Genomic DNA, 11,756 nt, shown 5'->3' with positions numbered 1-11,756 from the left:
TGCAGTTTTTACAAGAGCTTTTCCAAAGAAAAAGTAGCATTGCTTGTCTTTAAAACAGACCCTCAACAATCCCTTCACCATCTGTTCCAATGACTGTACAGAAGAAAAAGCTGACAGCAAAGCTGTATTCTGCTAAACCACCTGTGCCCGTGACTAGAACCAGAATATAATGCAATTTTATGAGCTTCCACAGTCAGCTCTGACCCAAAGATCCCCATGTGCTCTGCTCCTATGTAACTGAAAGAGGCTTTCAAGATATATAAGTGTGCAGCTGGCACACCAGGAGCCATCCACCTCATATCCATGGGAACAGTGAATGGAGGAAACCACTGCCCAGGAGCCACTCCCCTGCACACTGCAGGAAAGGACAAACCAGAAGGCACAAGAGCCCCCACTGCTGCTCCACCACTAATCCCAAATTCCTCCTTGCAGCCTGCCACTCAAAAATCCCTCAATGAAGACTATCTCTGTTCTGTGGAGTAGGGACAGAAGTTCTATTAAAAATAGAGCTGATCCCAGAATGGGATGTATTTATGAAATTCCACTTTTGCCTTTGTGCTGTTATGAGAAAAAAAAAGATGGCAAGTATTTGATTTGCTCCAAGTCAGAGGCTTGAAGAAGTCCTAATGTCAATAAACTACAGCAGAGAGCAAATTCCTGTGGGTGCCACTCCTAATGGCATGTAAAGTATAATGAGGCACCATTAATGTTAAAGGAAGAACTACCACTGATTTCAGGGGAAGTGAGATTTCAGTGTGAGCTAGGCATGGCACTCATGAGCTCGATATGTTATTGTTATTCTGAAATCAGGAATTCTCATTTTAGGCGTTCATTTGGGGTATCAAATCTTGTGATTTTGGTGCTGAAAGCCCTGCTTCGAGTCCTCATGGCTGACTGTGTGCAATGGTAAGGTTTATTGAAGCATCCAAAACAGCAGTGCTAACTAAAGGACAGTTCTTCACTTGTATGGAAGGCAACTTTTCCCTTAGAGAGTTCCGGGCATTGCCATTTCTCTGGCTAACCACACATATCCTTCCCATTATTTCTTTCAGTTACCACTGAACTCAGTTGGAGGGTTTCACACACACACAGACAATGCTCAAATAAATCCTTGAAAATCCTGCTCTTACCCCATATTGAAGAGATAGATGGATAGTCCAAGCCCCATGTGGAGGCTGGAAGTTAAAAGGTGTGAAATAAACCTCAGAAGGCAGCACACAGCCGTTATGGCTTTTACATGGCAGATACTTCATCAAGTCTGCTGAAAGAAAGGTTTTTGAATTATTTATGTTCATAAAATAATTTTATTTCAGAAAGGGGTATTTTTTAAAAGAAAAGACTTACCTGTGGTTCTCCTTTTTTTCTACAATGCAACTAAACCCCTAGAAAAGCTCCTGGTCTGGCAGAATCTGCTGCCTAAGCCACGTTGAGCACTTCTGCCATGTAGTCTGATCAAACTGGCCCAGACCCACAAAGGCAGAAATTACTTCCATTAATGAGGAGCAGATTGACAGAATATCTTAACACAGTCTAGAACTGTTATTAAACCTCAGCATTACCCACAGTGCTCAGTGTCCATCCCAGGCCAGGGGTATTCTACATCCAATATCAATGGACAGGCTATGTCAGTGCTTTATAAATTACTGCCTGAAAAATCCACACAGGGGATGGACGTGTAAAAGGTGAACAGGATGGCAACACAACTTCTAAGGCAAGTTGCTCTTACATGTTCTCTACTTTCTCCAAGCTTCCAGCACTGCCTCCCTTCTCTCTGAATGTCCCTTAACATGGTGTGTCTGTTTACCAGTCTTACATGGCCTGGAACACAACCACTGGCAGAAACACTGTTTCCAGTCTACTTTATTTGCTTACATTTTTTAAAAGTAATTTCAGTTTTGTATTTTGGTGCTGCTACAACCATTTTTTTTCTATCAAGACAGATCAGTTCCATTTAAAATTTATCAGAGAGAGACACCTGTAACTAGTCTTACCTGACTCTATGTACACAATTACATATACATTATATACATATAGGCATTATATATATACATATAAATATATACACATATATATAAGGCACTGTAAAATGTACCATCACTTCTCCAGGACTGTTTTAATCTGTAGAAGTAGATCATATTTCTTCATATAATTTGAAATGTTTTTAAACATTTTAAAAATGTTTCAGGCTTAGAGATATCAGCTGTGAAATAAGCCTTATGTTAAATTTCAAGTTATTGTGACAAGATGAACAAAACCAATTTTGACAGTAATTGTGGTCTATTTATTGTAAAACTGATTCTCTCTTTTTAAAAGACATATTCACCTGTATAAATAGTTTCCTTTGTCTTTCCTTATTATGTTCCAAAATGTGAACCTAAACTTGTCCTGCAGAATGAAAAACAACAACAATGAAAAAATTAAATACAAACTTGGATAATTTACTCATTACTCAGAGAGAGGAAAGCTGAGATTGCTGTAAGCCAAGATATCTTTAAATAAAATGTATTGAAACAGATCACGGCCTTATATAATCCTCCTTGATGTAGCCAACATCCATGGAGCCTGGCAATTACAGTTTGGGCCATTTTATATAAAAGGTAATCTCTGCCACGTGAAGACACAACAGCACACAAATATGACTGGCATTTATAATGAACATGCTGGAATGGATCCTTGCTTAATGCAATTAGCCTATAAATGCAAATTATGGCATCAGAAATCCTGCAGCAGCTGCAGGGCTTGGCAGCTGTGTGTGTTGTAAGACAGTCTGACAGATCAAATGGACATATTTCCAAAGACTAGAAACACATAGACAGATGAAGACAGATTAAGAATTGCGCATGTTTGGGATTTCTAAACCCACATGACCTGGACAGAATGTATTCAACAAATACCAATATAAAAATTTTTCCAGTTACTCTGTGGCAGTGATTCAAAACTGTGATGGACCACAGGCTCCCTATTAACCCCACAACTTAAATAAACAGTACAGGAAACTTCATTAATGTTGTTTCATGGATCATTTGCTGTGGCCTCCCAAACATGATTCACTGGTCACAGCTGGGAGACACTCTTTTAAAGACTCACCATATCTCCTACTCTACCATAGGCATCTTGAAAATGAGATTTAACATGCAGTCACTTCTTTTAATATTTTGTCAGTTTTGTCCTTTGCACTGGAACTGGCCTTTCCAGTTCTGCTCTTCCAGTTCAGGTTTTGCACAAGTGGAAGTGAGAAATGGCAGCGCACCGTGAACCATCTCAGCAAACGAATGCAGCTGAGGCAGAAACAGACACTTGAAAATACTGAAGTGACTCAAAGGTTTAAAAAATATATATGTATTACGAGAGCCACAAAAAAGGTTACAGACAGAGCTCCACAAAGCCTGCACGGATACATTCCAACAATTCAAGGTGGCAGAACAGGTGAAATACAGACCATAAAAACGGTTCGACATTAACTTTCCAGACTGTCAGAGACAGAAAAGCTTGACCCCATCTTTCCCACACACACAGAAAAATATTGACTATATATATATCTCTCTATATATCTCTAGTCTGGACCACAGATATAGTCCAAAGAAAACCACATTGCAATTTCCATATTAGGCTTGTAGGAGAGTAGGCATCATCTGAGGAACGTCCACTGTCAGGCCCGGGAGGGATCCTCGTGGGCCAAGTTGACACAACATCACGCTTGGTTAGAATGAGAACAACAACACCCCACAGCTCATGTGCTGCACATGGCTACCAACACAGAGCTCTGTGCAACCCCCCGAGCTGGCTGAACCAAACTGAGTAAATACATTTGTTTTGCTTAATTAAAAAAAAAAAAAAAAGCAGATGTAAGATATTAGGGCAGTTCCTGCTATCACCTTCCCTAAAAATTCAAGACTTGAAGACTTCTTTAATGTACTTGCTTACAGACATGTTTTGAGACTGCATTAATGATCTTCAGGAAAATATGCCACCCTGAGGCTTTTTCCCTTGTTCACTTCAGGTTATGTCTGCATCCAGTTTTGACATGGGGGCCAAATGCTGGTTGTCTGTCAGTGCAGTATTTGGCCCGGAGTTTCAAAGTCTTTGCTATTCAGACTTTCCTATGAGGTCAACTAACAAAGTAGTAAAAAAAGAAAATATTAAGGCTTCAAGTAAAAATATTTTCTCTCTCTCCCACCCATGTAGTAAGGTACATTTAATTCCATAATACTCAATATATTATACAACTAAAGATATAGAGATCCAACTTTTCAAGGCAGAAAAGTACTACAATGAAAACCTGGAGGCTAAATGGAAGCATATGAACAAGGAACAAACGGATAATAAAATGCAATATGCAATGAAAACTGATGCGGAAACTAAAAAAAAACCTATTGCTCTTTTTTAAATAAGTAATACAATCCACAGCTACAAATAAAAACATGTTGAAAATATTTAAGACTTTTGAAACATGAAACAAGCATGACAAAAATAAAGAAGCTACTTTACAGGATGTGTTAGCTCGTGCTGGATTTTCATGGCTGATCCCCACCTACTATAAATTAGCATCAATTAAATGAGCTTTCATGGAGCCACACTAATTTATACAAGCTGAAGATTTGGCCTGCAGTGTCTGTAAAAACAGGGTATCTTGACAGAAGAACCTTACTGCTGATCTGTAAACTGCTTAAAGAACTATGCTTTAATATGGGCTGGATTCTGCTCAAAAATTAGATTTAATAAATAGTTCCCCAGTCCCACAACAGGAACTATGGAACAGACACTTACATTTATGAGTAAATAGCTGCAGGTTCAGTGCCTTGGATGGAAATGAGGCTGGATTTGCTGCATGCAATCTCCTGTTAACAGTTCTGCTTAGATTATTCTTTCAGAAAATCTGAATCATTTACTCCAGGCTACGTGCACTGAATTAAATGCAAACCTCAAAAGGAAAAAAAAAATACTTTGGTACCATTGTAAACCTATGAAAAAGTTGAATGTCTCTCAACTGTGGGCAAAACTACTCACAAAATACATAATCCTTACTGCTGAACCTGTACTGACACAGTGCATCCTTTTTTTCTCTCTTACCCCTTGTGAACTATGTCAAAATAACCCTGGATATTAGTGCTTTATACACACAATACTGTGTTTAGTCTTACTGAGAAATTCTCTCATGAACTAATGTAGTTAACTTCAAAGGCTCTTTGGCCCTTCAAGTTCCTCAGTAGCTTTTTCATTTATAAATGCAAGAGAAAGAACGATCAAAGTGGAGCATCACTGGGATGCAAATCTCAAATATTACATTGGTGCAAATTTTCAGCCTTGCTTGCATGAATTTCATGTACTTATTCAAAGATACATGATAAAATGTGCCCTTGTCTCACTCCCTAATCCCATGTGTTTCTTACCCTCTCTTTTTCAGGGCTTACATATGGCATACATGATACTTTAAAAACAAGTAATTTTGTGATACTCTATGCACCAGAGTGAATTCCAGTCCTTAAAGAAGTACTGCATCTTCCTGAGGAGTTAGCATCAGGGTAGACTGCAGATTAGTAACAGTTAAAGATGGAAGAAATCTGTAAGGCCATCTGGTCTACCCCTTGTCCCTACAGACTCACCTCTCACAGAAATTTTTTAATGACTTGTCCAAATACAGTTTGACTGTCCTAAACAGTTTGTCCAAAACTCTGCTTGGAAGACTATTCACTGCCCCTTCCTCTCCATCTTTTCTGCCCCATTCTAAATGTAGAGCATTGGTTACCAGTGACAACCCTTGGATTTACCTTTGGTTTTATAACTTTTAAGTAACATATTTTTAAAATTATGATACTCGATTTCCACTTCATTGCTTAGCCAGTGGCATGTTTTAGCCCTTTAAATCTTCTCATTAGCCAGTCCATCCAGTTCTTTAATATATATTGCTCCATCTATACCTGATCCAGTTTGCCAGCATCCTTCTGGTACCATGGTGCCTCCAACTAAAGATAATGTTCTACATGCCAGCGAGCAAATCTGCACAGAAAGACTATTGCTTCTCTGCTCTGCAATATCGCTACACCAGGCATTTAAAATATCACCAAGGCAATAAAATGCACACTGATTTCTACTTCACTCTCTCAGAACTTTAGCCTATTGCAGATGCATTGCTTTCCACATTTCTTCCTTCAGGCAAAGAACATAACACAGAGCCTTACACAGAGAGATGATTAACTTTCTTATGTTCTCTTCAACCTTTGTCTCCAAAAAATAATGTGATATACAAGGGACATAATAACCATGTATTGCAGCAGATGTCAAGATTCATCAAATCAAAATATAAATTGTAACCAGGCAAAATTAAGGTCAATATTTGCCTTCTGGAATAATTAACCTCAACATACATGAAAACAAATAGGATATTGTTAACACATTCTGAATTGCTACCAAATACCTGGAGAGCTTTCCATTATAGTCAAGGACTGAAAAGGATTTAACCCCTTGAAACGAATATCCTGAAAAATGATGGATTTAGATCTCTAATCAAAACTATTCACCAAGAGAACCAGGTGGGAAGTCGAGGTCTTGTATGCTGACTGGCTCAGTGATAAATAATAATTTTTAGTGACTTTGGCAACAGTCGCTCAGGATATTCTTAATTGCACACATGATCTGGCAGGTTAGCATTGGTCCAGATCTCAGTACTTTTGACTTCTGAGGTGGTAACTGAATGGTAAGGAAAAGGAGATAAGGAATAGAGAAATAAAAATCCATTTGTCCCAAAATTAGCTTTGCCAGAGTCCTCATATTTTTGACAAAAGTAATGCACCCCTTTCTTGTTTTTTTATGGTAAAGTTGTCTTTAAATCCAACAAAGTAAATGTAGTTTTCTGGAGACAGGAAAAAGAAACCTCAGAATGTTAAATAGATTTGATTGATATTATTTTAAAAAGTTGTTCCCCAGGGGGGGAAAACCCAAATTGAAAATCCTTTGTCTAACAGTATTGAAGACCAGAGGGAATGTGCTAGTAATTAGGCAGACAGAAAATTTATATCCTTTAGATGCACGCTCGGCTCAGTTACACACACTGTAAATTCGACAGCTTATGATAACCTTGCTGCGGGATTACACTGACGGCACCAGGGCAAGGCAGTAAACTCTGTTATTGCCTAAATCCAACAGGTAAAGAGGGTGCAGGGAAAGCAGCTGATGGCTGTTTAAAATATGTTTCCATCTGAACATTTCTTTTCTTATCTGCTTGGTTTTGTTGCCGGGTCAGAGAAGCCTTTCAAACCCAGAGGGAGCAGGAGGTCAGAGTGGCAGATCCTCGCCAGTGTTGCGGTCCTTTTCCATGGAGACAAACACGCGCACACACACACACAACTTCACACGCAGGGAGGCCAATGGCAGACAGGGAGAAGCTGTTGCTATCCTTTCTCCTGCCCCCATCCAGGACCAGGGAGGCTTTTAAAGAAGACATGGTGTCTGCAGCCCAAGTGGCCTTGCCTTGTTCCTTCCCAGGAGGAGGAACCTGAGCTGCAGTGCCCAGGGGACGAGGAGAAGCTCCTGCCCAGTGCAGGAACCCCACTTTCCATGTCAGCAGGAAAACAGCAGTTGGTCCTCTGACTCCTGCCAGACACATCGCTGGCCAGAAGAACTGGGAAGGGGCATGGGAGAACTGACTGATCCTGGCTGACTGAACTGTTTCACAGCACAACTGGTACACAACAGAGTGGTTGGACAGACATGCACACAATGGCTTTAGCGCTCTCTTGCAGGAAGGAATTCCTCTTGGTGTGGTCTTAGGTCATAGCCAGTTCCCGCCTGTCGGTTCAGGAAGAGTCTGATAGACTGTACAATTGTATTATTCCCTCAAGAATAAGGCTGCAGCTGGTTTTTGGCCAAAAGAGAAAGATGAAAACAGAACAAACCCAAAACAAGAAAAGGAGAGTGGCCGACTGCTGCTGCTCCTTCTTTGTTGTTGTTTGAGTCTTCACAGTGCTCCTAGCTTCATGGCTGGCTGAGTGGATGGCTCTTTGTTTTTAATTCATTTTATTTTACACTGAAATTTCATAGGTTGTTCCACCAACTCCAGACACCTTCTTAACATTAGAGTGTCTAGCAGGGCTGACTGGCGTCCCCTGGGAACTTGATGTTGAACCCAACCTGGCTATTCCTTTTGGCTGTCCATTTATTTTACTGTGAGGTGTCTTCAACTGCATGTCATCCCTGCATCAAAAGAAATATCAAAAGATGCAATATTAGTGATAAAGTGTGATACAGAATGGCTTCATTCAGAATAAACAATTACCCCTGTCACCCTGAGTTCCCAGCATTGCAAAATATTCAAGCCTGGGAGCAAGCTGGTTGAAGCCAGTGCATTCAATGAAAAGCCACTGAAATGAGAGAATTAATTTGGCCATTAGGTTAGTGGACCATGCCTGAGTAATATTTGTTAATTTAATTACTTGCTTAAATGCTTTGTTGTTCCAAACTAATTGCATAGGCATTTGTAGGACACAGGAGAGTTTTAACTGTTACCACTGCTCACCACTGACCTTAAGCCAAACTGTTTTAAAATCAGAAATAAATTCTCAGAAAAAACATTTCCCAGTTAAATATCCAGGTAAACAAAACTTGTTGCTCATCTCTGAAACAACTTGTTTGCACTTAACTTCAGGAGGTCTACAATAATGGTTCTCCCACATTTCAGTAAGTTTTCCAAAACTGTTGCATAACAGGATAGAGAAACCTGGGACCTTAACCAGAGGCCAGCATAGCACAGTAAGTACCAGAGACAAAGGAAACAGATATTTCTGAAGAGCAGCCCTCGAGGTCCCAACTAAGCTGAAGTACTGCATCCTCAGCAGGATCATGATCTTTTCAAGCTTTGCAAGCTCCATAGCTTCCAGAAGGAAAACAGAAGCACGTGCAGTAGCTGCAGCTGAGCATCTTGCTCAGGTGGCAGTTACTGAGGCTTTTAGCACAGCAAATCCTTTCTCTTCAAGCTTTCTCACAGAAAGGAAGGAAGCAGAAAGGCCTTAAGGTAATATCATGAAGCTCTGTGCTTTTGTCAGCAGTTTTGTACTATGGACACTCAACACTGCTAAATACAGAGCTGTCAATGCCAAGCACCAGGATCTCAGCCTGTTTCCCTCAGTGGAGAGTATGTTGCACAAGTAGGATCCCAGCTCTGCCTCTGTATCCGTGCAACGTCTGGGTCAGCCTCCCTTCAGGCTGCAAAGTAGAACAGTTCTACCCTTTTGTGCCTAAGGGGAGGAATAATCTGCCTCACACCTTGGAAGTAATTCCCCAGTTCAGCTATGACTATGACCATATCACTATGAATTTACAGCAAAACTGACCACCTGCAGCTCAAGGTACAGCAGAAGTGCAAACATTTTGTCATGATGAGGTTGCTGCGGGGGTGTGACAGAACTGAAGAGCACCCACAAACCTCCCACCATCATGGCCCACAGCAAACACCTCCTCAGGGTGTGCCTCCAGCGCAGCTCCAGCTCCAGCCCTCGCTCACAAGCAGATTCCCAGTGCTCTCAGCCCCTCAAGCAGTACATACCTCTGTGCTCCCACTGACTGCACCTCTGTGATTTCCACAGTGTTTACAAATGACACAGCCTTCGGGCCTCCGTAAGAGGGTGACCTAGGCATCCCTGTGGGGGATGATGGGACCTGGTGGCCTGGGGATTTGTAGGAGCCATTGCTCACCCTGCCCTGTAGTGCTTGATGGGACTGCACATTATTATTGGCTAAATCAGCTTGCAGAGAGGTTGTGGAAGTCCTTGGGGCTCTTGTCATTGCACTTGAGAGTGAAGACACTGAGGACTGCAGTATAGGGTTCCTTGTGCTAAAGCTGGTGGCAGCCATCAGATTGTCCCTGGATCCGTATCTCATGGCCATGCTGCGCGGGTCTTCCGAGAGCGTGCTCACTTGCTGAAGGCTGTAGGAGCTGGGCGTGTCATAGACACCTGAGTCTGCAAACACCGAGTCAGGGTGCGAGTGGAGGAGCTTCTCCCTCTCTTCCATCTCTTTCCTTTCCTGGATGGATGCCATAATTGTCTTGGAGAGGTTATCGTAGCGCACTGGGGAGGGGTCTCGCTGATGCGGGGCCGGGCTGCCCAGCACCGGGCTGAAGCTCTGCGGGGGCTGGCGCTGCAGCTCGCTGCCCCGGAGGTGGCACATTTTGGCTGACAAATATGGGGAGTGGTACCCAACAGAGCTGACTGCAGAATGGGCAATGCACTTCCTCCCCGAGGGAGACATGGGGTTCAGCAAACTGTCATAGGAAAGACTCCCATTTCTGTTTGACAGGGAATTGGGAGAAAAGATGCTTTTGTAAGGGGTGGAAGCCGCTCCTTCGGACTTTATTGGATGAAGGGGCACTTTGTCTGTCCCTCTCCTGCCAGCAGATTTCAGGCTCAGGGATCGTGAATTGATGGCAAAGGAATCTATCTGGAGTGGGGAAGACTGATAGGTCTTATGGAGGGAGCTCTTCCGGTAGCTGGGGATGTCCAAGCTGGGTTCGGACTGGTAATCAAGGCTCCTGCCATCCTCTTCTATCAGAGCCCCTTGACTGTGTCCCTCCTGCAAGGTGATCTAAAACAGAGGTGAGAATGAGAAACAAAAGCCAGTGAAAAAGTACAGGTTTTCTCTCTTGGTAAGTGCATGAGAAGGACAGAGCTGAAGGTCTTCCCTCTGACTGTCAGCCCAGGTTCATTACAAGAAAATCTCCTGACTCCTGTTCAACATATGGATTAGCACCTTAGAACCAAGGAGGAGTTGCTAAATAATATTGACAGAAAAAAGTAACATAATACATGGACACTGAATGAGACCCAAGCTGAGACTCAAGTCTCAGTCAAGGTAAATCAGATTGTTATCTGATAATACTGCCCTTGGAAAAAGCACTGCACTTCACATTTTCTACAAATAGCTCTTGAGTTGAGGGATGTCTGGTCTTGTGTGCTGAGACAGAAATATTTTGAGCTTCATTTCAACACGCTGGGGACCAGCACACTCTTATCCACTCTACTCTGCACTATGAATATTCAGTAATTCTGAATTTCTGGTCATAGGTCTTCAAAATTAGGCACTTAGCTTTAATTAAAGCAGAGAGGCTCCTTCCCACCACTGAGACAATGAAATGAAGCAATTTTCTCTTTTTTATTGCCTGTGTAGGAGAAAGTGGCCACATCAGAAAAGGAAAGGAAACAAAGCCCATCCTTTATTTATGTGCTCTAAAAACAGATAGGACTTCACTTTGTTTTACTCTGTGAAAATTGCTCAGAGTTCTGTTCACTTAAAATGCCATTCTGTGCTAAGCAAATAGTTTTCACTGTTATTTTTAAGGAAGAGTTTCCATAATGCACAATAAATTGGCTACACTGGCTGTGCAAACAAAGAGTTATTATCAGTCACATATTTAATCAGAAATGCAGTTGGCACAGCTTGTTCTTTAGTTTCTCTTAAAGGAAAACTATTGAAAAGAATAAACTGAATGACAAACACCTGGTTTATTGTGGATGTTTTTAAGAAGCTTTTTTCCTTTCAGCTAGAAGATAGGGAAATATGCAGAACAGCTCAGTCTCTTCTAGAGCATGGTGCTAAATTTGGCCTTCTCTGGAAAAAGGAGACCAAGTGACAGCCTGTAAAGGAGGATGAGAGCAATGACGTAGCTTTTAAGTATATTTGTGCTACTTCTCCTTGTGCCCCAATGCCTCTTCCTAGCAGCTTTCACTGCTCAAAAGCAGAATTACACTGACAGGCTGTAGAACTGA

General features: G+C 41.6%; 1 protein-coding gene across 3 annotated transcripts in view; it reads right to left on the bottom strand.

Moving 5' to 3' along the window:
- Nucleotides 1-782: 782 nt before the first annotated feature.
- Nucleotides 783-11,756, bottom strand: part of ZDHHC8 (zinc finger DHHC-type containing 8) — a 113,179-nt gene continuing 102,205 nt past the window's right edge. Inside the window, exons 10-12 of one of the 3 annotated variants that reach the window (XR_004061156.1) lie at nt 9,539-10,575; nt 4,768-8,190; nt 783-4,100 (exon numbers count right to left, since the gene is read on the bottom strand). Coding sequence is in view for 2 of the 3 variants with exons in the window: in XM_030959180.1 (XP_030815040.1) it covers nt 8,019-8,190; nt 9,539-10,575 (1,209 nt within the window). In the remaining variant the exon portion in view is untranslated. Of the gene's footprint in view, nt 8,191-9,538; nt 10,576-11,756 lie in introns of all 3 variants that reach the window. The other 2 variants (XM_030959180.1, XM_030959181.1) reach the window with 2 other exon arrangements.

Source organism: Camarhynchus parvulus, chromosome 15, assembly GCF_901933205.1.
Source record: "Camarhynchus parvulus chromosome 15, STF_HiC, whole genome shotgun sequence".
NCBI lineage: Eukaryota > Metazoa > Chordata > Aves > Passeriformes > Thraupidae > Camarhynchus > Camarhynchus parvulus.
The sequence above is the reverse complement of the archived record's forward strand: the minus strand, read 5'-3'. Positions and strand labels throughout refer to the sequence as shown.